Source organism: Eptatretus burgeri, chromosome 15, assembly GCF_056783735.1.
Source record: "Eptatretus burgeri isolate ZD-2024b chromosome 15, Ebu_testis_v1, whole genome shotgun sequence".
NCBI lineage: Eukaryota > Metazoa > Chordata > Myxini > Myxiniformes > Myxinidae > Eptatretus > Eptatretus burgeri.
The window spans coordinates 19852386-19879523 of NC_140975.1; the positions used below are offsets into that span (position 1 = coordinate 19852386).

A 27138-nucleotide genomic window follows, 5' to 3' on the forward strand; every position below is an offset into this window, starting at 1 on the left:
CGCTCTCACGTGCCCGTATGTGCGTGCCTGTAGGTGCGTGCCCGTAGGTACGGGCCCGTACGTGCGTGGCCTTACGTATAAAAAAAAAACAAAAAAAACATTAATTGTGACGTCAAACGTGACGTCATAGCACCGTGTCCTGTCATTGGTTGATAAATAAATGGCCGTAACTTGGGAACTGCTTGTTCGATTAATATCATACCTTGAAAAGGCACATCCTCAGGTCCCCAGCAATATTCCTGGCAAGTTTCAATCAGATCGGACCAGTGGTTGTCGAGAAACGGCGTCGCAGGCACACATACAAACACACACACAGAGATTGCTTGAATTATAGATGGATAATTGTGTGTGTGCGTGCGTTCGCGCATGTACGCACACACACAATTATCTATCTATAATTCCAGCAATCTCTGTGTGTGTGTCACAGACTTTTTTGGGCGTATACAGTAATCCCCCGCTATGTCGCGGTTCACCTATCGCGCCCCTGGTTCATCGCGGGTTTTCCCTTGGAACCTAACTAATTTTTTCTGCGGATTCCCCCGGTATATCGTGGTAATAATATATAAAATATAAATTATTTAAGCAATAAATTATAACGCGTGGCACTCGACCAGTCACACAACGCACGAGACAAAGTTTCGCTTGTGAACTTCGAATATTTTCTACGTTTTTTTTCTCCAAGCCCCACGATGCCGCCCAAACACCCTGCACCTTCTAAGGCTTCTGGCAAGGAACCGAAGCGCCAGAGGAAGGTCCTGACGCTCCAGTAGTAGGTTAAGGTGCTCGATATGCTTCGGGAAGGAAAAAGGTTTGCCGCGGTTGGACGAGCACTGCCAAACCCACCAGACCAGACGAGTCGATCTCCGGCACCTCAAAACCGATCACTGCCAAGGCGACCAGACCAGACGAGTCGATCTCCGGTACCTCGAACCCGATCACTGCCAAGCCGACCAGACCAGACGAGTCGATTTTTTTTTTAATTTTTTTTTTTTTGCGAGGCATCCATTCATCGCGGATTTTCACTTCTCGCGGGGTTGGGGGGGGGGGGTTGGAACGTTACCCCGCGATAAACGGGGGATGGCTGTATTGTGCTCATTTGCGCTCTTATTGTATTTTCTCCAGGAAGAATCTTCCAATGGGACAATGAAAACCAAGCGCTCTTCAGAGGTACAACTTTGGCACTGTTATTTCTTGTATCATTTAAATGTGGTACCCTTTGTGCAATTTAATTGACAGTTGTGTAGCAATTCAAACTCTCAAATACATTCTGATTTTGTTTCTTTGCTGAAGAGAGGTGTTACTCAAAACAAGGACAAACCATCGGAGAAGCATAAAGTGGTGGAACAGAAGGAAAAACTTTCTCAAGAAACTCCAATTAAGGTGTGTTCAGTGTCTGTTATAACTTTTCACTGTAGTTCCAGTGCAGGTGGAGCTGCTTAGGTCGTCATTTTGTAATATATATTGGCCTTTCAGATTGGGATTGCAGAAATCTGAGTCGAGGGTCCTGTCATGTCGAACACGTGTGAAACGGGAGAATGCATGGGTCTACAGTTGTAGTCAAGAGGGTTGGGAGATTTGAAAGAGTGAAATGGAGAGTAGAGTTGATTATACTAGTACGTGCCCATAAATAAATAAATATAATAATAATAATAATAATAATAAATAAATAAACCACACGGGCCGTTTCTTCGCTCTCACGTGCCCGTACGTGCGTGACCCGGAAGTTCGATATTATTCGCAGTTACGATTATTCGCAATTTATTTTTAATACCCAATTATTCAATTGGCACCAACGTATTTTACCTTTTCGCAATGTCGTGGCAAGGAAAAACAAGAAGAGAAGAGAGAGAAAAAATTTACTTCCTGGTTCCGAGCATGCCAGCACTCTGATGTTCCCGAAATTTATACACCGTCTAATATGAAAACGATCATAACTTGGGCCATTGTGTTTATCTATAAATGCACATAAGAAATCGAGAAATTATTAGAATACACGAAGTCATCACTCTCTGGAAGCCCTACGTTGTAACCCGTAATGGGGAATGTGGCTGTGCTTCCCTTCCCCATCGGCCATGTCCACGCAACAACGTGTCTTCCCATTGGTTTGGTAAATAAATGGCCATAACTTGGGAAGCACTTGTCTGATTAATATCAAACCTTGAAAAGGCACATCCTCAGGTCCCCAGCAATATACCTGGCAAGTTTCAATTAGATCGGACCAGAGGTTGTCGAGAAACAGCGGTCACACACACACACACACACACACACACACACACACACACACACACACACACACACACACACACACACACACACACACACACACACATTGCTGGAATTATAGATAGACTAGTACGTGCCCGTAAAAAACAAATAATAATAATAAATAAATAAACCACACAGGCCGTTTCTTCCTCTCACGTGCCCGTACGTGCGTGACCCGGAAGTTCGATATTATTCGCAATTACGATTATTCGCAATTTAGTTTTAATACCCAATTATTCAATTAGCGCCAATGTATTTTACCTTTTCGCAATGTCGTGGCAAGGAAAAACAAAAAGAGAAGAGAAGAGAGAGAAAAAAAAATACTTCCTAGTTCAGAGCATACCAGCACTCTGATGTTCCCGAAATTTATACACCGTCTAATATGAAAACGATCATAACTTGGGCCATTATGTTTATCTATAAATGTGCATAAGAAATCGAGAAATTATTAGAATACACGAAGTCATCACTCTCCGGAAGCCCGTACGTTGTAACCCGTAATGGATCCGGAAGTCCGTACGTTGTAACCCGTAATGGGGAACGCGGCTGTGCTTCCCTTCACCATCGGCCACGCCCATGCAACAACGTGTCTTGACATTGGTTGGTAAATAAATGGCCATAACTTGGGAAGCACTTATCCGATTAATATCAAACCTTGAAAAGGCACATCCTCAGGTCCCCAGCAATATACCTGGCAGGTTTCAACTAGATCGGACCAGAGGTTGTCGAGAAACAGCGGACACGCACGCACGCACGCACGCACGCACGCACGCACGCACGCACGCACGCACGCACGCACACACACACACACACACAGATTGCTGGAATTATAGATAGATGATGTGGCTATTGTCGAGATTTTGAATTGCAATCCGGTTTGTTTAATAATTGAGCACAAGAAGCTTGTCGTCCAAGTTACGTTGTAGTCAGTTACCTGCACAGTTTGTTGGGGATTTTTGTGTGTGATGTCAATTTGTTCTCCTCCCCATATTGACATCAACAACAAGAACCTGATGACGCGGACTTGGCGTGATGGGCCCTTTTTGCTCGTTATTGATATTTCATCCCTGGACAAACCCACAAGCGACTGGACACTGCATGGTCAGCATTTGACCTCTCTCGATTGCCTTGTTTGCCTTTTTATACAGTTTTCAGACTTTTTACACTTTCAGGTCTTTCTTCGTTTTTTTCATGAATGCAACCAAGCATTGATAATAATCAGGATGCGAGTGAACTATTCTCATCACATTTCTGGTATTGGATTGATCATGAATTTTAACCTCCATGAATGTTTAATTTTTTTTATTATTTCAAGTTGTTCCCCCCCCCCTCCATATTATATATTTTATGGATCATTCGTTGACCTTTGTGGTGGTGCTTTGCGAAGGGTTTTTATTTTGGGGAAACAGTTCATGACTCAAAATAGAATGGACTGTGTGTGTTTACGTCGTGCAGTGGAGGTGCAATTGAAAAGCAAGGTGGGGTATATTTCAGCAGCTGAGTGGCCTCTCATGATGGTGAGTGGTAGTAAGATAGAGGTAGTATTGGTTTTTGGTTCAAAAGTTCCGACTTGTTTCTGCAATTTGACAATTCCAAACCACACGGAACTAATTATTTCTTGTTTGGCCATGTCTCATAGTTTTACATGGTATTGTGCATCTTGTACGTGCTCTTGGGTGTCGTCTGGCTATTCTGCCTCGCACGTTACTGGAGAGACCTCTTGCGCATACAGTTCTGGATCGGTGCAGTCATCCTTCTGGGCATGGTGGAGAAGGCCGTGTTTTATGCAGAGTTCCACAGCATCAACATGACAGGTCTTTCCGGTCGGTGTTTTATTTTATTTTGCATCAGACTTGCTGATTCACTGCAGTTTCGCATCCACACGTCTGTTACACACGACTGTCTTTCTGCTTTGTTTATTTATTTTGTTCCTGGCAGAAATTAGATGATTTGTTAAGGGGTGCAGTTATTTGGTTCTGATACTGTCCTCTTGGTGCTGAAGCAGTGTTACACCATAGAAATTTAACTTGTAATCCTAATGGACATGATCTTGAACTGAGCAGGTGTCCAATGTGGCAAAGTAAATGTATGACGTTGTTATGACTCTTCACTCGGCCGAGTAATGACAGAGTCGAATGAGGGTTTTCGAATGATACGATTTATTTCAGAAGATGGCACTACGCATGCGGAATGCAGCCCAAAGGCCCTTCAGTCAGGTGCCCCCAGACCACATTGAGATTCTTACTTCAAAACAGTTGTATATATAATCACACAAAAGCAGAAATGGGTGTGGACTACAAGTGTGTGCTTAAGGGATAAAGAAATAAAGAAATAAATGCGGCAGTGGGCTTCTTTCCCCCCTCCCTAGGGGCCCTCAGGGAAGTTGGATCAGTCAATCCTCAGATTCGCAACCCAACAGTTCATCTTGCAAACTAATAACTTTCTAAGACTCCTACACCCCTACACTGGCACCTGCTGATAGCAAAGGCGAAACTCTGGTGATGACTAAGAACAGGAATGTGTGGGATATCAGCATACACAGTTTTCCCAAGGACATGCTGTTGTGCAGCTGCAGAGTCATAAAGAGTTATCAAAGACATAGTGAAAACAGCATGATACATTTAAAGCAACATTTTAAAGCAAGGTTTGAATAATACACAATTACAAGCAAGGTTAGAATCCCGACAGCTGATTAACACACAGCTAATGGTCCAAAATATGACCACCTAGCATATCATCATAACAGTTTCCCTCCTTGGTCATATTTTGACCATACCCAGCCACACCTGATACTCACCAACCGAGTGGACCCCTATTTGGTTCCTGTAGCAGCTACCCCTAGGCCCCCGTGCCTGCCAAACGGGATTTGCAAATGCCGTGGATAGCCATCAACATTCCCCAAATGAGAAGTCCCCAACTGCCGGTGGTTCAGGTTAGCTTCTGTTGCCTTTTATCTTGCCCACTGCCACAAGTCTCCCATTAAGTTGTCATATACAAATTTGATGTTAAGTCCACACAATATTAAAGGCACTACAAGTCTATACAATATTAACAGCAACATTATTATTTAGGCAATTATACTCAACACTAATTACAACAATAATATTTACAATATGCAAATGTATTAATGGGTGAGCAGCACTGTGAGTGCTCAAGGCATGGTGTAAGCTCCTTTCTCAACTTGCGCTAGAAGACAAAAGAGTCTCATGAGATGCATATTTACATATAAGGGTCATACAAGTATTTTCCATACATTCCTTCACTATCTGGTATTGTCCATTTTCCACGATTATGCATATGCTAGTCAAAACACTGCCACATCTATCATAAACCTCCATCAGCATTTTACTTGTAGATTTCCTTTCTTTCTTGTTACAACTTCCTGTATCTTCGTGTGTAGTGAGATGTATGAGTCCATGTTTGGCTTACCTTTTCACTTGAAAGTTCGTTGAGTAATCAGTAATACCTGGAAGAGTCTTCCCCAGGGCGCCCTCCGCCAGAACACCTTGTTGGCTCCTCAGCTGGTGGGGGTCAGGTCGGGTTGTGGCCCCATACAGAGGTCCTCGGGGTCTTCCTCCATGAGTTCGCTGTTAATTATTATGATGGCCTGGGTGAGGGGTGAGGCTTCACAGCATTTCTTTAGACAAATGGAAATGAGACGTTTGATCAGAAATACTCCAAAAATGATTCCCATGATGATTAGGATTGCTGCCCCTACCAGGCACAGTAACCAGTCTCCCCAGTCATGAAATATAGATCTCCACCCTGCGTAACCCTCCTTGCGTTCCACTCGATCGCTCGTGAGAGCTTCAAGCCTTATAGGTGAAAACACCTATAAGTGAAATGTGTTCTTCTCTGGGAGGTTACTGTATTTTCTGAGATTTCACAACTATACTCCAAAAGGGTTCTTTCGGGGCCCATGGAACTTGGGTAATTAGAGATGCGTGTTGACCCCATATGAATCCTATTTGTGCAAAGTGCCCCCACTGGGTTTTGTCTTGCGTTTTGTTCTGCCAAGCCACTTCTGTCTTTTCTGCATTTTCTGACGTCCCCCTTTGCCACGGAGGTGTATACGGTTTCTTTGGCTTGAGTGTGTTAGTGTGTTGCCTAGTGATAGGTCCCCCCACAAAGGAGTAGTGTCAGTACCAGGAGTTGCATGTTGTGTCGTCAAAGGTTCTGTCACTGTCTCCGTTACTACAAGGTTTACAGCATGCCACTGCACTGAACACTGCAGTCAACTGCAACATAATGACAAGTATTTGTGTAAAAGATTATTTTTAAATGATACCTCCGTATGAGGCTCCAACCATGGCTAGAGCTTGCAGGACTGGAAGTTGCTCTGGGTGCGTGGTGAGTGGACGTGAAGGCCAGAGACCTTACTGTACACTACTGTGGATTTTGATCAGGCAAGCATACCTTCCATCCATCTCCTTGTCTGACGGCCAGTAAAGTGTTCTGGTGTTCGTTGCCCCATCTTGTGGTTCTGGGGCGCATCTCAATCTGTTCACCATTCTTCCTAACTCCCCTGCACTATGTCCGTTACTAACTGCCATTGAGATGTACGGTGTTAGTCCTTCTCTGTGCTTCATTAGTTCGCGCTCTCTGGCGGCTTGTTTCACCTCCACCGCCGCTCCTTCCTTCCCGATCCATCGGTTGGTTGTCATCAGAGAGCGTTTGACGGTGTAAACTCTATGTGCTTTGGCCACGTATTCATAATCCTGCCCTGTTTCATCGTAGTCAACAGTGAGTGCAGTGCAAAGCCAATTCCATTCCTTCCAGATCGATGTCGTTGCTCAGCAACCATTCCTCTACATCCCTTTAATTCCGCTTATACTTCCCAAATCCAATGAATTTATCCTGACAGATAGAGGCTCATATAAAGACAACAGACATGCTTTTCTGTCCGCTTCCAAACAAACATCTCGACCCTGACAGGCAGAGAATCGAAACGCTCCCTCGTCAAGGCCCACGATGGCTGCGTGTTCAAACAGCACGAGCCCCGCCCGTAATTTTTCCCAAAAACACCGCTATCCTCATAAGTGCGTAGCCTACCAAACGTCCTTGTTCTTGGATGTCTGACATGTAAACAAGGACAAATGTGTCCAAGAGCCACGTCCTAAAGGTTTTGTCTTCACCAGAATAATAATAAGAACAACGCGGAACTCTTAGAGCCGGCGTTTACTACGCGAGACGCGGCTAAAAGATAAACCCACTTTAAATAAAATCCGTTCCTTGTTCAAAGCATTTAAATCCTCCTTTCCATCTGTTGTAGTAATCAACAATAAACCTTTTCGATCGGCTTTATTCTCACAAAACCCATACGCATATCTACAACAACATAAATATACATAGGGTAAGAATAACAAAATACAATAACTTGTACACATAATACTGAAAGGAAACTCCATATTCTAATCCCAATTACATTCCTCAGAGTACACCATTCCTAATACAGTATACTACATACCATTACTGTTCCAGCACGACCCTCCACGGAGCACGCGGCATACGAGTCATCACCAGCCACCGACCCCCATACACAGTGCTGCCACATCCGCCCAATCTCCGTTGCCGCTAATCACAGTACGGCACTTCATTACCACAACACCATCCATCCTAAATCCCTCGGTCCTGCGCCTCTTCCGCGTCTCTTTTTTTTTTTTTTTTTCTTTTCCTCTTCCGGTCACGAAGCCCAATCAACAACAACAACAACAACAACAACAACAACAACAACAACAACAACAACCGGAACAAACATATATATATATTACAGCCTTGTTTCAAAGCATTGTCGCTTCCATGTTCCGATAGCGCGTGCACTCGCCTCGAAACACAAAATCGAGCGATCCTTTGAAACGTCAATGTCCTTATTAATTAATTTTACCACAAAGCTATCTCTTTAAAATCTAGTTTGTCCACCATATTCAAAATCAGCCGCCTCGAGAAATTCTTGTACATTGCTCCGACAAGCAGGCACGTTCACAGCAGGGTGTTAATTGCACTTTCAAGTTTGACAAAGCGCGCTGGGCCCATGCGTGATTACGTCATCACGCACTCACATGAGCAATACGTCTTATCAGCGCGTTGGTTTTTACCATCAAACTCACGGAACAAATATTTGACGACATCTCAAATACGTTCGTTTTAAATCGGAATTTTTACAGAATCCTATGAAGGGCGTCCCCATCTTGTAAAATGTGCTAATCTATTTCGTAAACCCTCACGATAAGCTGTCCTTCGACGGGACGATTTCGTGCTTTCGGCGCGCCTGTTAAATCCTATGGCACGTCATGTGACTCGCAAAACCCCATAAAATAAGTTTTTTTCCCAGATTTACGAAAGTCAAGCATAAAACATGCTTAATGACCCCAACAATGAAACCAGAATTGAAACTGACGTTAAAACGAACCCGTAACGTCGATCAGCCTTACGAAACATGCAAAGTGGAAACAGAACTGAATTTCAATTTGAAATCAAAATGATGCTCCGTGGAGACCATCCATTTATCACGTACAGTGTTCAAAGCCAAAACAGCATACAGAGTTTATCGGACCATGAGAAAATCCGAACGTTGGTCCATTTGACAAACTGTCTGCTGAAGTGGTTTTAATTATTCAATTCCCCATCCAGTTCACACACACACACACACACACACACACACACACACACACACACTCTCTCAATGACATTTTCCCATCACTGAATTAACAACACGTGCAGAATCGGTCATCATGGTCCTTCCTCCAGATTTGGTGTGCGCAATTCACCTCGTCCAAAGTCTTCACATTGACGATGACGACCCATCATTATCTCCATACAAACATACAAGTTGTTCCACACATACAAGTTCCAGGTTGGAACACTCAACTTACGTCTAACACAAAACTCAACCTTCCCCACCACATTGTATTCACAAATACATCCAAACAGGTAACTTCTACAAACAGCCCTTCTCCTGGCTCATTAACCTTGTGTTCTTTTCCCGTTGGTTCAAGATTCCCTCTGAATCTAATCGCTTACGTCCTGTCTCTCTTTGTGACTCCGTTAGCCACGCTGCAAACGCTCTCCAGTGTTTTCCACTTTCACCGATAACTTTAAGTGTTGTTCCTTTGGGTAACTCTATGTTCTTTGCAGAGTTATTCCCCCATCTTTTGTTCTTATCTTACCAACCGCCTAATAGCTGTAAATCGTTTCTCCTTTTACGTCGGGACCGAAATCCCTTTCAATCAGCCGCCTAATAGCTGTAAATCGTTTCTCCTTTTACACCGGGACCGAGATCCCTTTCGACCCGCCGCCTAATAGCCTCAAACCCAATGAAGGCCTCTAACCTTCCCTCTCTTGGTACAGGATTCCAACCTGTTTCCTCCTTATTTCACACGGATACCTTTATCCTCGACCCTTACCGGTTCTAACATACGGCCTGCCAGCCCTCTTTGTGCCCTTCAAACAAACCGCATTCGAATCACCTCATATGTTTTACCGTTACAGTTCTTGATCCGAGCAGATCCTGGAGCTGCGTCCAGCGGGGCACTGCCCACCAAGTGTACAGTTTTCACCTAACTAGGGCTCCCTGTCTTAGGTGCCCTATACGTGCAATTTCCACGTACCTTTAGCTGAACCATTGTGATCGCTGTACACCAAGTGGAGTCCCGCCGTCCACACCGCCAGCATCAGTCGCATCCCATCCTCGTCGCCAATTGTTATGACTCTTCACTCGGCCGAGTAATGACAGAGTCGAATGAGGGTTTTCGAATGATACGATTTATTTCAGAAGATGGCACTACGCATGCGGAATGCAGCCCAAAGGCCCTTCAGTCAGGTGCCCCCAGACCACATTGAGATTCTTACTTCAAAACAGTTGTATATATAATCACACAAAAGCAGAAATGGGTGTGGACTACAAGTGTGTGCTTAAGGGATAAAGAAATAAAGAAATAAATGCGGCAGTGGGCTTCTTTCCCCCCTCCCTAGGGGCCCTCAGGGAAGTTGGATCAGTCAATCCTCAGATTCGCAACCCAACAGTTCATCTTGCAAACTAATAACTTTCTAAGACTCCTACACCCCTACACTGGCACCTGCTGATAGCAAAGGCGAAACTCTGGTGATGACTAAGAACAGGAATGTGTGGGATATCAGCATACACAGTTTTCCCAAGGACATGCTGTTGTGCAGCTGCAGAGTCATAAAGAGTTATCAAAGACATAGTGAAAACAGCATGATACATTTAAAGCAACATTTTAAAGCAAGGTTTGAATAATACACAATTACAAGCAAGGTTAGAATCCCGACAGCTGATTAACACACAGCTAATGGTCCAAAATATGACCACCTAGCATATCATCATAACAGACGTCACCTACATTGGTTTCTTTTGGGTTTATCCCAGCATTTAACTGCTTTAAAAAAAAATAGGAATGATGATCTTTTTGTTCATTCTTTATGCCATATTTGATGCTGAGAAATAGAAGATTGCTTCAAATCTCTTTGATGTTGTATTGAAAATGATGTGGAAAAGAGGAGAGATGAAGATGCAAATTTTATCATCAGCTGACCTCATTAAAACCGCTCATCCTCCTGTGCCAGGCCTTGTTTCATGCCCATAATGGAGTGCTCTGGCTCGGCTCCGCTCTGGTGTGAAGAGGACATGTATGGTAGAATAAACATTTTACATAGAAGAGGCATTTTTCAAACAACAGTGAAAATTAGAATGGCACTCGGTAGAGCGCGTACCTCCGCCAGGCTGAACGGTTTACGTTTTGTATCCCACTGGTCGGCCGGATCTGCATCCGGTCCTGAATCGAAATCTCATCGATTTGTTCTTGTCACCTACTCAACTCATCCACCAACTTTTATCATAACCCATCCACAACCTTTTGAGATGTCGTTTTTGGCCCGATCCCTCAACGCTAAAGAATCACTTTGGAAATTCTAGTGTCGAGATCCTGATTTTCACCTTCACATAACGTAAACAATGAGTCCTTGTCACATACCACATCTGTCCACCGAGTTTTGTCTGAATCTGTTCACAACATTTTGAAATATCGTACTATATATCATTTTTGGTCCCATCTCTCAATGGTGAAGAATCACTTTAAAAATTAAAAAATTATCCTCTCCGGATCCGGATTCGGATCTTCACCAACATCTCATCAATTCGTCCTTGTCACGTACCCAACCTGTCCACCATGTGTCATCCAAGGCCGTCCATAACTTTTTGAGATATCCTGCTCACAAACAAACGCAGACAAATCGGGCAGAATACATAATAACCTCCATCCACCTTCCGTGGCGGAGGTAATAAAGCATTCAACTTTTTTTTCGTAATTCGAAATATTTTGCATGCAATTTATTTTTGTCCTGCTGTACAATTTCATTAATGCTTTAGAGCTGATAGGGTTGTCGCTTTAGACGGTTTTTTTTTTGGAATTCCTTGATGTGATGAGCCAGCATCACCTTCCTTCAATCTTCAGGCACATAAACTAACACACGTGAGTCAAATAACGACGGACTCAACGGTACGACCACAGAACAACTTGATTTTCCACACTTGAAAGTATTTTTCCAGACGTCTAAAAAAACTTGTATTTTATTTTTATTTTTGTGGACCTTTGCCACCATATTATGAGGTTACCGAAGGTTCTGCCAAGCAATGTATATTCAACGAGTCCGGCTTCGCTTCGCTTTGTCTTGTCTTGAAAGTCTGACTTATTTTATCTCCAAAAAGACAACATGAATGAATTTGGATAGTTGATCACAATTTTGATGTTGAATATGTTAGGACAGCCTTTTATTCTTATATTTGATTTTGGCTGAGGTTCTGTCACTGTTGGTTAACATACCTTGTACTTCCAGTACATGGAGCAGTCGTGTTTGCGGAGCTCGTCTCTGCCGTCAAGAGGACCTTAGCTCGGTTGCTGGTCATCATTGTCAGCTTGGGCTACGGTATTGTAAAGTAAGTACCATCAGTTGTTGTGTCACTGTTTGATGTCATGCACAGCAAAGTCTTTCATTTGTGTCTGAAAGGTTTTGCTTTATATTCAAAGAAATTTAATTTCAAAATTGAGAATCATTTGATGCGATGGCCCACCAAGCCCATGCTAGATCTACACCATATCAATTCATTCCAACAATTTATCAACTTGATTTCATTGGGGGTTTGAAGGGGTGTGTGGAAGAGTATGAATGACAACATTGGGGCAAACACAGACTTCACCAGGGTGCTTCATGCACATACATACAGGAAGGATATAAATAGTATGACAATATATATATATATATTATTTTAAAAATTCTACTTTTTAGGTCAGCTCGCTGACCTAATAAAACTGTTCGATGTCCTCAGGTCCGTCCTTTTGTCTGTCTGTCCGTCCGTCTGTCAATTTTTATTTTTCTATCTCCTCCTAGACGTCTCGGCCGATTGAGTTCTAACTTGACACGATGATAATACGAGTTGCTCTCTATGGATCGTCTGAGCCCTTTTTCGCATTTTTGCCTCGGGGTCAAGGTTACAGGGTCATCAAGTGCAAAATGACCGATTGGTCGAATGGCCTATAAGGAAGCATCGGACGGCTATAATGCATAATGGGTTTCATAGGGATTATTAAGAAGATTTAATTCGACCAACTAGTTTCTCGTTACCTCTGTCGGCTGGTCCTGTTTATTGGGAAACACGAGGTCCGTTGACTTCAACACGGCTTTGCACGGTTATTTTAAGTTCAATTTAAATTCTGTTTTCACTTTTCATAGTCGCTAAGGTTGAATAATACTCTGCTGCATCAAGTTTTGTGAAAATTGAATGTTTATATCCTCGGTCTGTGTGGAATGCATTGCAGTGAGTAGCTTCCATTGCCTTCCATCTGTTTCCATATCGCATCACGAGGCTATCTTAAGTTCTAGTTCATTTCTGTTCTCACTTTGCGACGTTCTGGTGTAGCTACAGGTTTAATGAAGATTATTTTCGTGCAATTCTGATCAGAAACGAACCTTTCATGAGGAAAATATATTGCATTCAAATAACCGTGAGACTCTGGAAGGGACACCACATGCTTTCCGTTCACCGCTTCACCTCGTAACCTGTCCTCCTGAGGGACTGCTTATTAATAACGTCTGTGAGATTAATGTTTATATTTTAGATGGTTTGGGGATGTGCTCTACAAGTATCTGAAAGAACTCCGGTGAAAAACACGCTTTAAGATTTTGTTGAAACATTTCCCCCGATGGCGAGCTGCCTTGTTTCACGTGATACCGTGCAATTGTGCAGGCGCGTTGACACGTCATGTGACACTAATACGGAGTGTGCGTGACGACGTGTAGTCTATACAGGTAAGATGCGTCAATTTCCTTCCTGACCAGCTTAAAATGGGCACTCTGTAACACTTTTACACTCGACCATTACGTTATATTGTTACGGATTTGGAAACCGTGTGCACACAAGCAGCCAGAGTCCCTGTAGTTCAGTTATTTCGATAAGTATGTGTTTATAGTTAGAATCCATCCCCTTTGTCTAATGGGAATTACATGTGTGCGCTACGAGTTATTTTATAGTCAGGTTTATTATATCCTCATCACAACTACAACTACATCCTCATAAACAACAACAACAACGACACCACCCTCACTTGACCCGGTCGCCATTACGCACATGTTCGGGACCACGGACGTGAGCGGAGGTTTCGTCACCTCAGGGCTGGCTCCGCCTTAGCCAGATGGATTGTTCGGCCTGACCAATGAAGGGCCGCCACAAGTCGCCTGACAACCGACCGTCCAATCAGGAGGCGAGTGGTGAGGAAAAGAAACCCCTCCCACCTTAAGAAGAGGGGTGTGGTGGTCAGGACGAGGGTGTTCTGCAGTAATTGTGGCGATTGGCTTGGTCTGCGGTCATGGTTCGAGCGTCTGCGGCCCTTTGTGGTGGATTCTCGTGGTGGTGGCGGCCGAGCTGCCGGGGACGTGGGCCGTGGACTTTGGTTCGTGGGTTCGAGTCCCACCGTGGTGGTTTGCGTTGGAGCGCTCGAGCTGGGATCCCCGTTCCCGTCCACGGGCTCCGAGCTCCGCAAGTGCGGGTCCGGTGAAACCGCACGAGGCGGGGAGGTACCCGGCTCTACCGACTAAAGGCCCACGGGTCCATTTCTTTTTTGTGTGTGTGCGTGTCCGTGGGCCCCGTCTTTAAGTAGGATTGTTAAGTGCTTTTGCTCATTGTACGTTGCCTGCCTTTTATTGGTGATAACTCTGCTCTGTGTCTCCCCTCCCCGATTATTCTTTGTAAAATAAACCCCTGTTAAATGTACCAGCTCGTTTTCTGTGCTTTCTCCCATTGACCTTGTAAGGTGCGTATTCAGAAATAGTAAAGCCGTTCGTGCCGTAAATTGTTCATTTGGTCCGGCGCGGCTTTGGTAACTTACGGTCAGTTACACCGGATCCGAGTCGGTGATAGCGACTCGATTCGGACAAAGTCGGCCGAGGGTGTGGTTTCCCCAGTAGTTGGACGGCGTGAGTACTTAGGTAAATTGGAATTAGACAAGTGAACCCAACCTCATGCCGTCAAAATATTGGCGACCACGGTCCGCTAAGGGACCCATGAACTCTCTGACTTATCCGAGAGTCACGACCTAAATTCCGGGTGTTCGGTGAGAGACGACTCCACTGCTCCACGCCTCCACCTAGTGGTCGTTTATCACCACCGAACCCCGGCCCACAACAATATTAAATCTCGTTTAACAGCGATTTGTTATAAACATCTGCAACTCCTGCTTTCTTTCTGCAACTCCTGCTTTTACCCCTAAAGTAAAAATAGCCTCTCCTGTGTTCATCTTTCTATTCCTTCTACGAATATAGATAATGCTGGACACATGTCGATCACAACCCACTTCCTATTTCAGACTTTTGGCAGGAAAACTAGTTCCGGTTTCTCAAAAGTCCTATAAGGAAGTCCCGATATTTCTATAGCCTATATCGAAAGTCTCTATCCTCTTACACCCTTCCGTCGATCGGGGGCATATTTCTAAAACTTGTGAGTGTTAATAAGAGCATGGAAGAATTTTGCATCCAGAATTTTCCATACTAAGAGGGGGGGTGTGATGGTAAAAACGTTAAGAACTACTGGCCTATAGGGAAGCATCGGACGGCTATATTGCATTATGGGTTTTATAGGGATTATTAATAATTAATTCGACCAACTAGTTTCTCGTTACCTCTGTCGTCTGGCCCAGTTTATAATATCCAGTTTCCATTCTAGATAGTACCGAGCTGACCGTCAAACCTGCTCGGGTGTATTATTTGTTTTGTTTGCGGGGTAGGGGTGATGAACAAACGGACAGCAAATTTGCCGTTTGATGAGACCCTCTCACAGACATCACGACACAGGTATACAATAACCCATCCATACCTCAGCTACCAACCATTCTTGCCAACTTCCATGTACACCACTCCAGTTACCCCTCTATCCCCAATGCTTCTAGATACCTATCTACCTCTCCATGCATTTACTGCTCTGGGTAAAAGGCCCTTGCCTTATTACTGTCCTAACTCTCCTCTTCTCTTTATTCTGTAACTGTGACCCCCCTCCCCCCCCCCACCCTTTTCCTGTCAATGTCTGTTCTGCTGAAAAACTCTTCTGCACTTATTTTGTTCATACCCTTCATTATCTTAAACGTCTCAGATCCCATTGTAACCGCCTTCTCTCTAATTTAAAAAGTGTTCTCCTTTAGCTGCTTCTCATAGGTTTAGGCAAGTTCCCAGCCGAACTTGATATGAATGTGAAGGATTTAGTCCATTCATTTTGAAATTCTCTGTTTTCCTCTTCTTTGAAGCCATTTCACAGTTGACCTTCACAGTACCACTGATGAATGTTGCAAACTTATGTTTCCTGAAAATAATTAAAAGACTCAAAATGTTGATGCAGTATCAGTATTCATCAATACAGTTCAAATATGGAACAACAATTCACATAAAAACACACACTCGCACTCACGCCGTTTCTTGGACGTGAGAATCTCATTCCTAATCCCTCTTGAACATCCCTCATAATTCGCAAGTCAAGCCTCCAAGTCAAAATCCTTGGATTGTTGTGCCGTTGGCAGTCGGTGATATGACAACCAATCCTTCTTATCGGCACAATTGCCACAACAAAATAATGAGCAAAAATTCACCATTTTAACTCCTATTTTAACAAATGTCAATACAATGCTGCAGTGCACGTGTAGTTTCGTTTTGTTTGTTGGTACTCCAAGATGGTGGACAGCAAATGTGACGTCACATGCACGTGCACCCTCCATTGAAGGGGGCATCTCGTTTGTCATTTACATACAAGTCGTTCATTATGGGATTTTTGCTTACCTGCCCAGTGAGGATCAGGGCGTCGCTCAGTTTTTAGAAGGAGGGTTTGAATGGTAAACTGAAGCTGTGAAACAGGTTGAAGTAATAATATTGCCGACAAGATGGCGAAAATAACCACATAATTGAGATCAGGCTGTGTGCGGAGCACAATATGCAAGTCTTGCTCACAGAATTCGCCAATATATAATCAGTTGTATTTTCCTGTTTATCACTGTCAAAGTTCTCAAGTATTATTTTATCTTTTCATGACACTCACAAAGATTTTTATGAAAATTAATTTATGAGAAAAAAGAGATTTTATCGAGGTGGAGGAGGGGGGCTCGAGGTAGAGGTGGAGGGAGGGGGGGAGAGGTGATGGTGTTGGAGGAGGGGGAATGGAGACAGGCGGTGGTGGCGGTGGTATTGGAGGAGGGGGGAGAGGTGGTGCTGCAGGAGAGGGGGGGAGGGGGAGAGAGGTGATGGTAGAGAAGGGGGTGGGAGGGAGGTGGTGGAGGAAGTGGGGGGGGGGGGGAGTTGAGATCCTGAAGTCACATTTTACATTGCGTGGAATTCCCACTGGTCCCTGCTCCTGTCCCATTTGCCACAGTGTATAACCTAATCCTTCCTCATCCATTCTTCACTGCAATCTCTATTTAATATAAATCACAGATCTACACTTCAAATAGAAGAGAAATACTTTGTGAAATACACGTGGTAAACATTACTACTGTCTTCATCATGCCAGACGACACATCTCACTCTGTGTGTCGTCCATCAGATGGTGGTCTCCTTGGTTTAACCTGAGGCAGTCCCTTCGGGTGGGTGCCTTGAATGCCCTATCCCGAAGAGAGATGATCACCTGTCTCTCATCATCTGAGCTCAAGTGTCTGGACATCGGTATTGCAGCACTCTCTGAGGTTCGGAGACCAGATAGTGGCGAGATCATGGTGGGTGGTGACACCTACTATTAGTCTGGTTGCTCTGATGGTTACCATACTCAAGGAGTTGTCGCAGCTGTGTCCAATAAGCTGACTCCAATGATAATTGAGGTAACACTGGTCAATGAGCGTATTACGAGACAAAGGATTCATCACCCCTTGTGTGTCCTTTCCCTGGTCTCTGTAAATGGTCTGACTGAGGTGAGTTATCTCACCGTGAAGAATGTATTCTACGCCACGCTCGAGTCTGTGGTTGATCAGTGCACCAGGTGAAATACTCTTCTAGTCTTGGGGGATTTATATGCATCGGCTGGAACTGATAGGGATGGTTATGAGACATGTGTTTGTCCCCATGGGTCTGTAACTGTGAATCAGAATAGCACTAAGTTCCTTGACTTTGCAAGAAGTCATGGACAGGGAGGGTGGTTGGTTCATGGTTTCAGTACCCACAGGCTCATCGCTGGACTTGGTATTCCCAAGCTGGCGGTGTGGCAAAGGAGATTTACTCTGTGCTCGTTGATGGTCGCTGGAGGATGATCCAGAACTACATTGGCTACCGGAGTGCTCGGTTCCTCAATACTGACCCCAGGCTTGTTGTAGCAACTCTGAAGTTGCAGCTCAAATCCAGGAGAATGGTACCATCCCAGCCGAGGCTGAATGAGAGGGTAACTGAGGAGTTTGCTAACAGGCTGTGGAGATTTGGGCGTCTGGGTGCTTTGGGGGATCCTAAAGAGTTGTGGAGTGCCTTCAAGACCACCATCCTTGATGTTGCTGGGAGATGTTTTGGAACTCAACGGAGGGCAAAGAAGAATTTTTGTCTCTCAAGGGACAGTGAATACCATTGACCAGAGTCACAGGGCCAGGCTGAATGGCAGAGGTGAGCTGTTCATGGAGCTGAAGCGTAAAACTATACGTACACGAATGGTGGACAAGGAGGCCTATGTGCGAGGAATCTTAGGGGGTAGAACATCACCTGTGATCAAGTGATTCTCGTCCTGCTTACAGGGGAATTCGCACATTGCGTTCCCCCAAGCCCGTCCCTCGGTGTACTGCAGAGAGCTGAGGGTGGGGTATTCTTCACAGAGGAGTCCGAAGTGAAGGCCCGCTGGGCTGTTACTTTGAGCGGCTGTACCAGGCTGATGCACCAGGCTATCGAGTTGGATGTCAGGGGGGTTGCAATCTCTATTGCTGACCTTCCAATCAACTGTGGTCCACCTTCATTTATGGAAACACAGGCTGTGGTGAACCGGTTGAAATGGGGTAAAGCTCCAGGGATCTGTGGCATCCATGCTGAACTTCTCAAGGCTGGTGGAAATGCTGCACTCATGTCATTGCATGCAGTTCTGTGCTCTGCCTGGAACACAGGCATCATCCCAACTGACTGGAAGAGGGGTCTTGTTGTCCCTCTCTGGAAAGGGAAGGGTGATCGGCAAGATTGCAAGAACTGCAGAGGGGTGACGCTGCTCTCAGTGCCGGGCAAGGTCTTTGCTCGGATAATTCTTGGAAGGGTTCGCCGCCATCTGCTTGAGCACCAGCGTCCAAAGCAGTCAGGCTTTACACCAAAGAGGTCAACGATTGACCGTATCCTTGCTCTTCGGGTCCTCACCGAACGCAGAAGAGAGTTTCAGCAGGGGTTGCTTGCAGCCTATGTCGATCTCTGTAAAGCGTTTGATTCAGTGAATCGGGATGCCCTCTGGAGGATTCTTGGTCTTCGTGGGGTTCCACAAAAACTGATCGATCTGATGCCGGAACTATACTCTGGTACTGAGAGTACTGAGAGATGTGGTGATACCATCTCTGACTTATTTCCAGTTGTTACTGTTGTTCGTTAGGCCCCCACACTTTTCAGCACTTGTGTGGACTGGATTCTGGGGAGGATGTCGGAGAGATCAAGTTGCGGTGCATCGTTTGGGAATGTCAAGATCTCTGACCTTTATTTCGCAGATGATGCAGTCATCTTTGCGGAGAGTATAGATATCATTTTGGGGGCCCACGAGATGCTGAATGAGGAGTCGAAGCCACTGGGATTACGGGTTTCCTGGGTCAAAACTAAAATCCAGGCTTTCAATGACATCTTGGATGCTGCTGTCCTGTCTACCTGTTTGTGTGTTGCTATCGGGAGTAGGGGTAGTAACACAATCACCCTTCGGGTAATGTGCTAATGCTTGTAAGAAAGGTTCCAGATTTATATCATTTTGCACAGTATTCCACTATATAAAATGGTCCCTGTGGAGAATTCAGCAATTATTGTTGGAGTTGAACAACTCCCCCCACCCTCACCATGTCTCCCTCTCCCTCTCCCTCTCCCATATCCTCACCCTGGCAATTGCTTTGACCACTCAGTTATACAAACTTCCTGAGGTTGCAGTTTGCAAGATGCTTTTCTCAATCCTCAGGCCTCGGCTTGGAAACACCATGTACAAGGTGGTGGGAGTTGGTCTGCTCTATATGATCTTCTCCGCTGTGGAGGGTATTCAGCGTGTTTCAGTGGTGAGTTTGCACCAGAATTTCTGGAGCCTAGAAGTAGAAAGTGGAGTAGTTTAGCAAGCCAGCGAAGGTATCAGTTGTGAGGAGATAAATACAAATGAATGGTGAGATGAATGGGAGTTTTGGGAGAACCAGGTCGTTGTGGTTGTGGTATGTCATCATGTACAAGTTAATTTTTTTAACAGTTTCACAGAACTTGATGACTAACTGCGTTTGCTCAAAGTGGATGACTCGTCCAATACTTACAAAAGGATGTTCCAGGCCTTGTAATCCACACCATGTCTCCTTCCAGAAACCCAGCAACATCGATATCTTGTACTCTGGCATCATTCTTGCGTTCATTGATTCCTGCATTATCTGGTGGATATCCTTTTGTTGCGTGAATTGTTGGCGAAATGTGCGACTCCCTTTTACATTTTCGAATTATTTTGTTGGAAACGACGTTTTTGTAAACCGTTTTGCTTCGCCTGCACTAAAAAGGAAAATAACATTTCTTTTCCTCGTCAACACCTTTTGACATATTTCTCACTTTGTTGTTTGTGCATTGGAAGCACCAAATGTTGTGTGGTTTTGTATTTCTTTTTCCTACCTGTGGGTGCATGGCCTTTGACTGAAAATTTCCTCTTCCACTCCACTCGAAAAAGGAGCTTGCTTGTCAGTACAATTACACGGTCATCAAAAGGTTATTGTTGACGTCTATATTCTATAATGAGAGATGTCCATGGTTTTAAAATTTGATTTTATCGAGTTGAGATCAAGACCACCGAACTTAAGTGTTCTGATGTTCACGATTTGCCTTAAATGGCTGAGCTGGTTGTTTGAGTGGTCCAAGACTAGTTCCTTTCTCCACTTGACTGCTGGGGTTTTGATCTTTCAGCAAGTATGCCAAACACCCCTCCACCTAAATTGAGAGAGGCCTTTGGTCTACAGTCGACTGGAATAGGCTCAAGGTTGGGAAGGGCTGCGGCTTAATTTCCTTGAGATTGTTTCTGCAAATCTCCCCCTCCCCCTGGGAGCAATAGATTGGAGCCGCTTTGGTGTTTTGTAGTTTCAACTCCTTTGAACCGTGAACCGCTTTATAACTGCACAGGGCAAGACGACTTGACTCATCGATTGTAGATTAACTGTCAAACCTTTAAGCAAGCATGACACTCAAACAGGTTGTAACGTGTAGTTTACCTCGTGCAGAGTTGTGCTCCCCTCTCAGATATGCTAAGTGCGGTGAGCGTTCTCCAGTTTCCAGTTGTAAGCATGCCAGTGCAAATAAGTTTGTCAGGAATGTTGGCTTCTGGCCACCCTGCTGCCTTAAACATGATTCATTGGGGAATTATTTTCGGTTATGGCAGCCAGTGAGCATTAGGATGAGGTTGACCCTCATCTTGACTGCAATAGCTGGAGAAAATAGCGAACTGTCTTACTTTGATTGGTGCGTTAAACATATAGCTTCATAAAAATCCTCTTCAACCCTCGCATCTTCCAACTCTAAAGCACGCTTGATTCTTGGAGCCAGAAAGATGACTCTCTTTACATGTTCGAAAGGAAGTCTGCCTTTTTTATTTTGACTCGTGGTGCTTGTAAGGGAAAAGCGTAGATGTTTGCGGAGCAGCTCTGCAGTTTTCTTTTAAGCGGCCGGAGGCAAGGCGAACAAAGCCGTGCGGTACTTTATTTAATATGGTGGCTCGTGCAATTCCCTGTTGTTCCCAGAGCAACCGGCAAGATGCAGACCTCTTGGCCACCATTCCTCTGGCCATTCTGGACATCATACTCTGCTGGTGGATATCCTCTATCCAAATTCCATCATATTGCTTATGAAACCATTGCAGTCCTCAAACATCCTTCCTTTGTTCGCATCTCAAACTTTTTGCTTTCCTTGCCCTTAAAAAATAAGTCTGATTCCTCCCCCCCCACTCCTCCAAACACCCCTTGCACTTGATGTCCAGCTATGTTGCTGCTACCTCTGTCTTCCAGTGATGTGTGCCCTAGCACTTTTGATTGACAGCTCAATTGTTTATTTAGTCTTAATATGTACACTGTACTACTCAATCAGATTGGTCCATCCTGAGAATGTAGATGGAACAGGGAAGTGCATGGATTTAATTTGCTGTTATAACCAAGATTCGGTGACTACCTTTTCATTGTAGGGCTAGGATGTTGGACTGGAGGGGACGGGGTGGGAGGATGTTGGACTGAGGAGGGGGGGCAGGGGTGCGGGTGGGAGGTTGTTTGCCTCTTTTCTTCGAAATATATTTAAATTCCAAACTTGACCTCTTCCTTTCAAGATTGGCCAAAATGACTGGTGGTTTGCATGTATTTTGAGGTGGCAGCGAGTATCTTTTGCGGATGAGGGGAGGCACTGTTGATCGTAAAGTCCTTGACTAGCAACACATCTTCATGAGCCTCTACCAAACCATGAAGACGCTCACATTGCGCAGGAATGTGGTGAAGCTCTCCTTGTACCGCCATTTCACCAACACACTTGTATTTTGTGTCCTCGGTAAGTCACGCCCAAGGTATCGCATTAAGGCCATTTCCCCGATCACACTAACCACCGTACCATACCCACATCCTATTAAATTACTGCAGGTGGTGCTACTTCTCTCCAGTTAATCCCAAACAAGGCATTTTAGCACACAATAGCCTACTCTTTTCAAAATGTTGTGGGATCTTTAACATTCATAGCCTCAATTCAGACAGGATGGCCAGTTTATGGTCTCCATCCAAAGAATGGCGTGCTATGCGGGAAGAACACCAAAACCGTTTTTTTTTTTCCCAACAAAGTTGTCGCTATTAGGACCAGACACGATTACGTTTGCCATCAACAAACTATCCTTCCACCCCTAAAGTAATTTTATACCACTTGGGAAAAGCTAATTGGATGTTTTAAACATTATTTTGTTACTTAAATCTCCCCCTGTTGAATTTTCAAGGCTGTACAGCTGCTTATAAATACATCTGAGGTGTCAATTGGCATGATGGCTTTGAGGTATGCACACTCACTGTCTAGCCTGGGTTCAAGTCTCGACCCAACTATGAACGGTCACCCTGGTTTTTCTGCATGCTAGGCAAGGCAGCAATATGCATGCCATCCATCTGAAGGATATTAAACTGGACTACCCATACGCCAGCACTGCTCTTTTTGGTAGATGTTAAAGATTTCCTGGTGTCCTTTATGAAGGGCAGCTGAGTTGTTGCCAACACCCTGAACAAATTACAAATTTTAGTGCCGACAAAATGCTGGGAAGACTATGGCAAACCGGTCCACACAACCTTTTCCCAGGAAATGCTTTGGCAGCACTGATGCTCTGTCAAGAGTATGGTTCATTTGATAGATTGGCATTTGCATCACATTGACCTTGAGGTAGGCACACTCACCTCTAAGCTGTTTAGCCTGGGTTTGAACCCTGACCCAGCTGTAAACTGCAATCCCGGTGTTTCACAGACAGGGTGATTCATCAATGTGTGTGCCGTCCCTCAGATGGATGTTAAACAGGCGTCCCGTCTGTCGGCATTCGTTGATGGAGGTTAAAGATCCCACGGTGTCCTTCGCAAAGAGTAGGCAAGCTATCACTAGCACCATGAACAAATTGCAAATTCCTGCCCAACAACCAACAGAGGGCATTGCATCAGCGGCACAGTCGTGCCCTCAGCCAACGATGCTTCCCCACATCCTTGTGCTGCATACGAATGAAGAAGACGTTGCACCCCCGAGTTGAAAAATTATTCGGCAATGTTTGAGTGATACATTTCCGACTTCAAAGTAATGTGTGGAATTGAAAGCAGTCTCACAATTGGATGATCATTCGATGTTCGTTTCTCATGTTCAACTCCCAGCATAATTTTGCTCTTGAATATTCTTACGTGTCAACGCTTTCCTTCTCTTAAAAATAAAAAAAATAGAGTTTGACAGTTTGTTCTCTCTTCTACTATTCCAGCTTCAATTATCTTCACAATTTGGTCAACCAGGAAGTTTCGGTTTGCCACATGCCAGTCGGTGAGTGCTCTTGTTCACCGTAGAGTGGTACTCTCTTCATGATTAATTGTCACCTCTCATAAACGACTTATTGCATTGTTTGTCCTCCACCTCCCCCCACATCCCCGGCTATGGCTATGGCAGGACTGGCAGGAAATCTGGCTTGAGGAGGCTTTCTGGAGATTACTGTTTTGTGTGATCCTCCTTGTTATCATGGTGTTATGGAGACCTTCGGTGAACAACCAAAGGTACGGGAATATTTATTTAGGGTGTATGTTTGTGGTGGAATGTGAAGGTTGATGTGGTCAAGCCACATGTTTTGTTTGTTTTTCCTATCATTTAAAGGTATGCCTTCACTCCATTGTTGGATGAAGAAGATGATGAAGAAGAAGAACCAATGATAAATGAAGCGTTTGGTGAGCATATATGATGTATTTCTGCCAATTACCACATCACGAGTCTATCTTGAATTAGGTCGATTGTTAAGAGTGAAAATCAGGTTGTGGGGGTGCGGGGTTTGAGTTGGTTACGTTGGTTGATCAAGCAGTTTCACGTGATACCTGCTCTACTTACTACCCCGTGCATGTGAAGCGATAAGCAAGGTTAAGAAATTTGTTCATGTCTGTCTGCACACGTCAGTTTATGATCGAGGAACAACTTGGTTACATTAAATGTTATATTTTGAACATTTATCGGAAAAAAAACAAATCTGCTGTTCAACGGTACTTTATCTCTCAATTCATCCCGATTGCGCATGTGCAGAGAGGAGTGATAAATTTTTTTTTTTTTTAACTCTTGTCTACCTGTCTGGTAATGAAACAAAATTGAAAATAAACCAATGTCACCTGCAGGGTGACCCGTATCTTGCCAAAAGGTCACACTGAGGTGAACAGAGCTGCTATCCACGAGGAGCGACTCCTTGAGGAATATCTGCCAACAAGAGATTCTGATGAGAATCGTTCTACAGAGTAACCATGAAAAATATGTGTTTGCCTCATAACGTCATCAAATGACGTCATAATGTCTCAAGCTTGACATATCTAGAAAGCACTCATCAAGGTGTTCAATTTGAGGTACTACACGTTATGGTTCCTAAAACTTGAAAATTTGACCTTGGGGTCAAATATGTTTGACCTTTGGCGCTAACTATGAAGGTCAAGGCCAATCGCCACCAAAAATTAATCAGCTGAGCGCCATACCATGAACTATATTCCCATGAAGTTTGAAGACGATCCGATCAAAATTACTCAAAAAATAAGGCTTTCGTCGACTCCCCTGATTTGCGACAAAGTGACCTTGAAAATTTTATGCGCTGAAAGGGACCTCTATAGGCCTCTGATATGCAAAGTTACAAAAATTTCCAATGATAACTGTGCTCTGCAGAGTGATCGATATGTGATTACAGACAAAAAAAAAAACACAAGCTGACTTACATATCTTGCAAAAACTTTGTTTTGGCAAGATAAAAACTAGAAGTTTACTGCTATTGAAAGTCTTATACACCACCTTATTTAACATGTCCAAGTTCTGCGAAACAGAAGGGGTTTGAAAGTGACAGGAAGACAATTTGTGTTCTGCAGTGTTCAAGTATATAATTCAATTTAAATAAAATAAAGATTTTAAACGTTGTAGAAAAAAAAAAAATATTCTGGGTTTTACCGCTGTTGACACAGCGTCTCTTACATCACCTCATCTAACACACTACATTAGTTCTTTGTGCCTGCTGTTTGTGTCCTTGATGACGTTCTCAAAAAGAGTAAGTTTCCTGTTTGGAATTTTTATCTTGCCAAAACGAAGTTTTTGCAAGATATGTTAGTCAGCTTGTATGTTTTTTTTTTGTTTGTTTTATTTTTTTGTTTGTCTGTAATCACGTATCGATCACTCTGCAGAGCACAGTTATCATTGGAAATTTTTGTAACTTCGCATATCAGAGTCCTATAGAGGTCCCTTTCAGCGCATAAAATTGTCAACGTCACTTTGTCGCAAATCAGAGGAGTCGACGAAACCCTTATTTTTTGAGTATTTTTGATCGGATCGTCTTCAAACTTCATAGGAATATAGTTCATCGTCTGGCGCTCAGCTGATTAATTTTTGGTGGCGATCAACCTTGACCTTCATGGTTCGCGCTGGAGGTCGAAAGTTTTTGACCCCAAGGTCAAATTTTGAAATCTTCGATACCATATCGAGTAATACCTCATAGGAAAGTGCTTGATAAGTGCTTTCCAGATCTGTCAAAAGTTTGACGCTATGACGTCATTTGATGATGTCATGACAAAAAAACGGATTTTTCATGAAAATTTTATTTCCTCAGTTCTCATCAAAATCTCTTTATTTCATGTACAACGGTCCTGGAGAGATACCATTAACCGTACGAAAATATAAAGGTCAAGGTCACAAAAAGGTCAAGGTCACAAAAAGGTCAAGCATCAAGGTCGACTAAACCCTTATTTTTTGAGTAACTTTAATTGAATAAATAAGTCACTCATGTTCACATTTTGGCAAGATACTGGTCATCCTGGGGGTGACATTGGTTTTTTATTTTATTTTTTTTAAACGATCTTTAAAATCATTTTATTAAAATTTAGGTACAGGCAGCCCCAGGCTTACAAACTCCCAACATAGGAACACCCATACTTGCAAAGTCCCATTAAAATGATTTTTATTTAAAAAATAAAAATAAAAAAAATTGTCTCCGAAATGTTTTCTGGCTTGCCGGCATTTAAAAAATATTTAAAAAATAAAAAAAATTGTCTCTGAAATGTTTTTTTTTTTTAGATAAGTTTAAATTGGAATTAAATAGGTACCTGGAAGTTATTGAGATAGAGGAGTATAGGGATGTTGATAATACTTTTAGGAAGTTTGAGCATTGATGGGTGATTGTGTGCATGTGTACCAAGTGCTGTTGGTGGGGGGTCTTGTCAAGGGGGGATTGTGTGGTTGATGTGTTTTTTAACTAAGCCCATGCCCCCTCCTCTGAGGGGAAGAAGAAGAAAAAAAAAATTAAATAAAATAAAAATACAAAAACTACAAAAGCTTAAAATAAATAGATTAATTTTTTTTTTGCAATTTCTTCTTTGTATCTTGTGTCGATAAATTAGTATGGTGTACGTCCAGGCATGATGGGCTGAATGGCCTCCACCTGTGTCTGATTTCCTTGTACTGTATAAT

General features: G+C 43.7%; 1 protein-coding gene across 3 annotated transcripts in view; it reads left to right on the top strand.

The window, feature by feature from the left end:
• LOC147011685 (Golgi-pH regulating cation channel-like) overlaps nucleotides 1-27138 on the top strand; it is an 80440-nt gene that overhangs the window by 46773 nt on the left and 6529 nt on the right. The window contains exons 6-18 of one of the 3 annotated variants that reach the window (XM_085857162.1): nucleotides 1123-1167; nucleotides 1291-1380; nucleotides 3273-3366; nucleotides 3721-3782; nucleotides 3905-4088; nucleotides 12118-12217; nucleotides 19910-20003; nucleotides 20293-20397; nucleotides 21705-21776; nucleotides 22386-22494; nucleotides 23933-23991; nucleotides 24115-24218; nucleotides 24316-24386. In XM_085857162.1, the coding sequence (XP_085713288.1) occupies nucleotides 1123-1167; nucleotides 1291-1380; nucleotides 3273-3366; nucleotides 3721-3782; nucleotides 3905-4088; nucleotides 12118-12217; nucleotides 19910-20003; nucleotides 20293-20397; nucleotides 21705-21776; nucleotides 22386-22494; nucleotides 23933-23991; nucleotides 24115-24218; nucleotides 24316-24386 (1189 nt within the window). The remainder of the gene's footprint in view (nucleotides 1-1122; nucleotides 1168-1290; nucleotides 1381-3272; nucleotides 3367-3720; nucleotides 3783-3904; nucleotides 4089-12117; nucleotides 12218-19909; nucleotides 20004-20292; nucleotides 20398-21704; nucleotides 21777-22385; nucleotides 22495-23932; nucleotides 23992-24114; nucleotides 24219-24315; nucleotides 24387-27138) is intronic. The other 2 variants (XM_085857163.1, XM_085857164.1) reach the window with 2 other exon arrangements.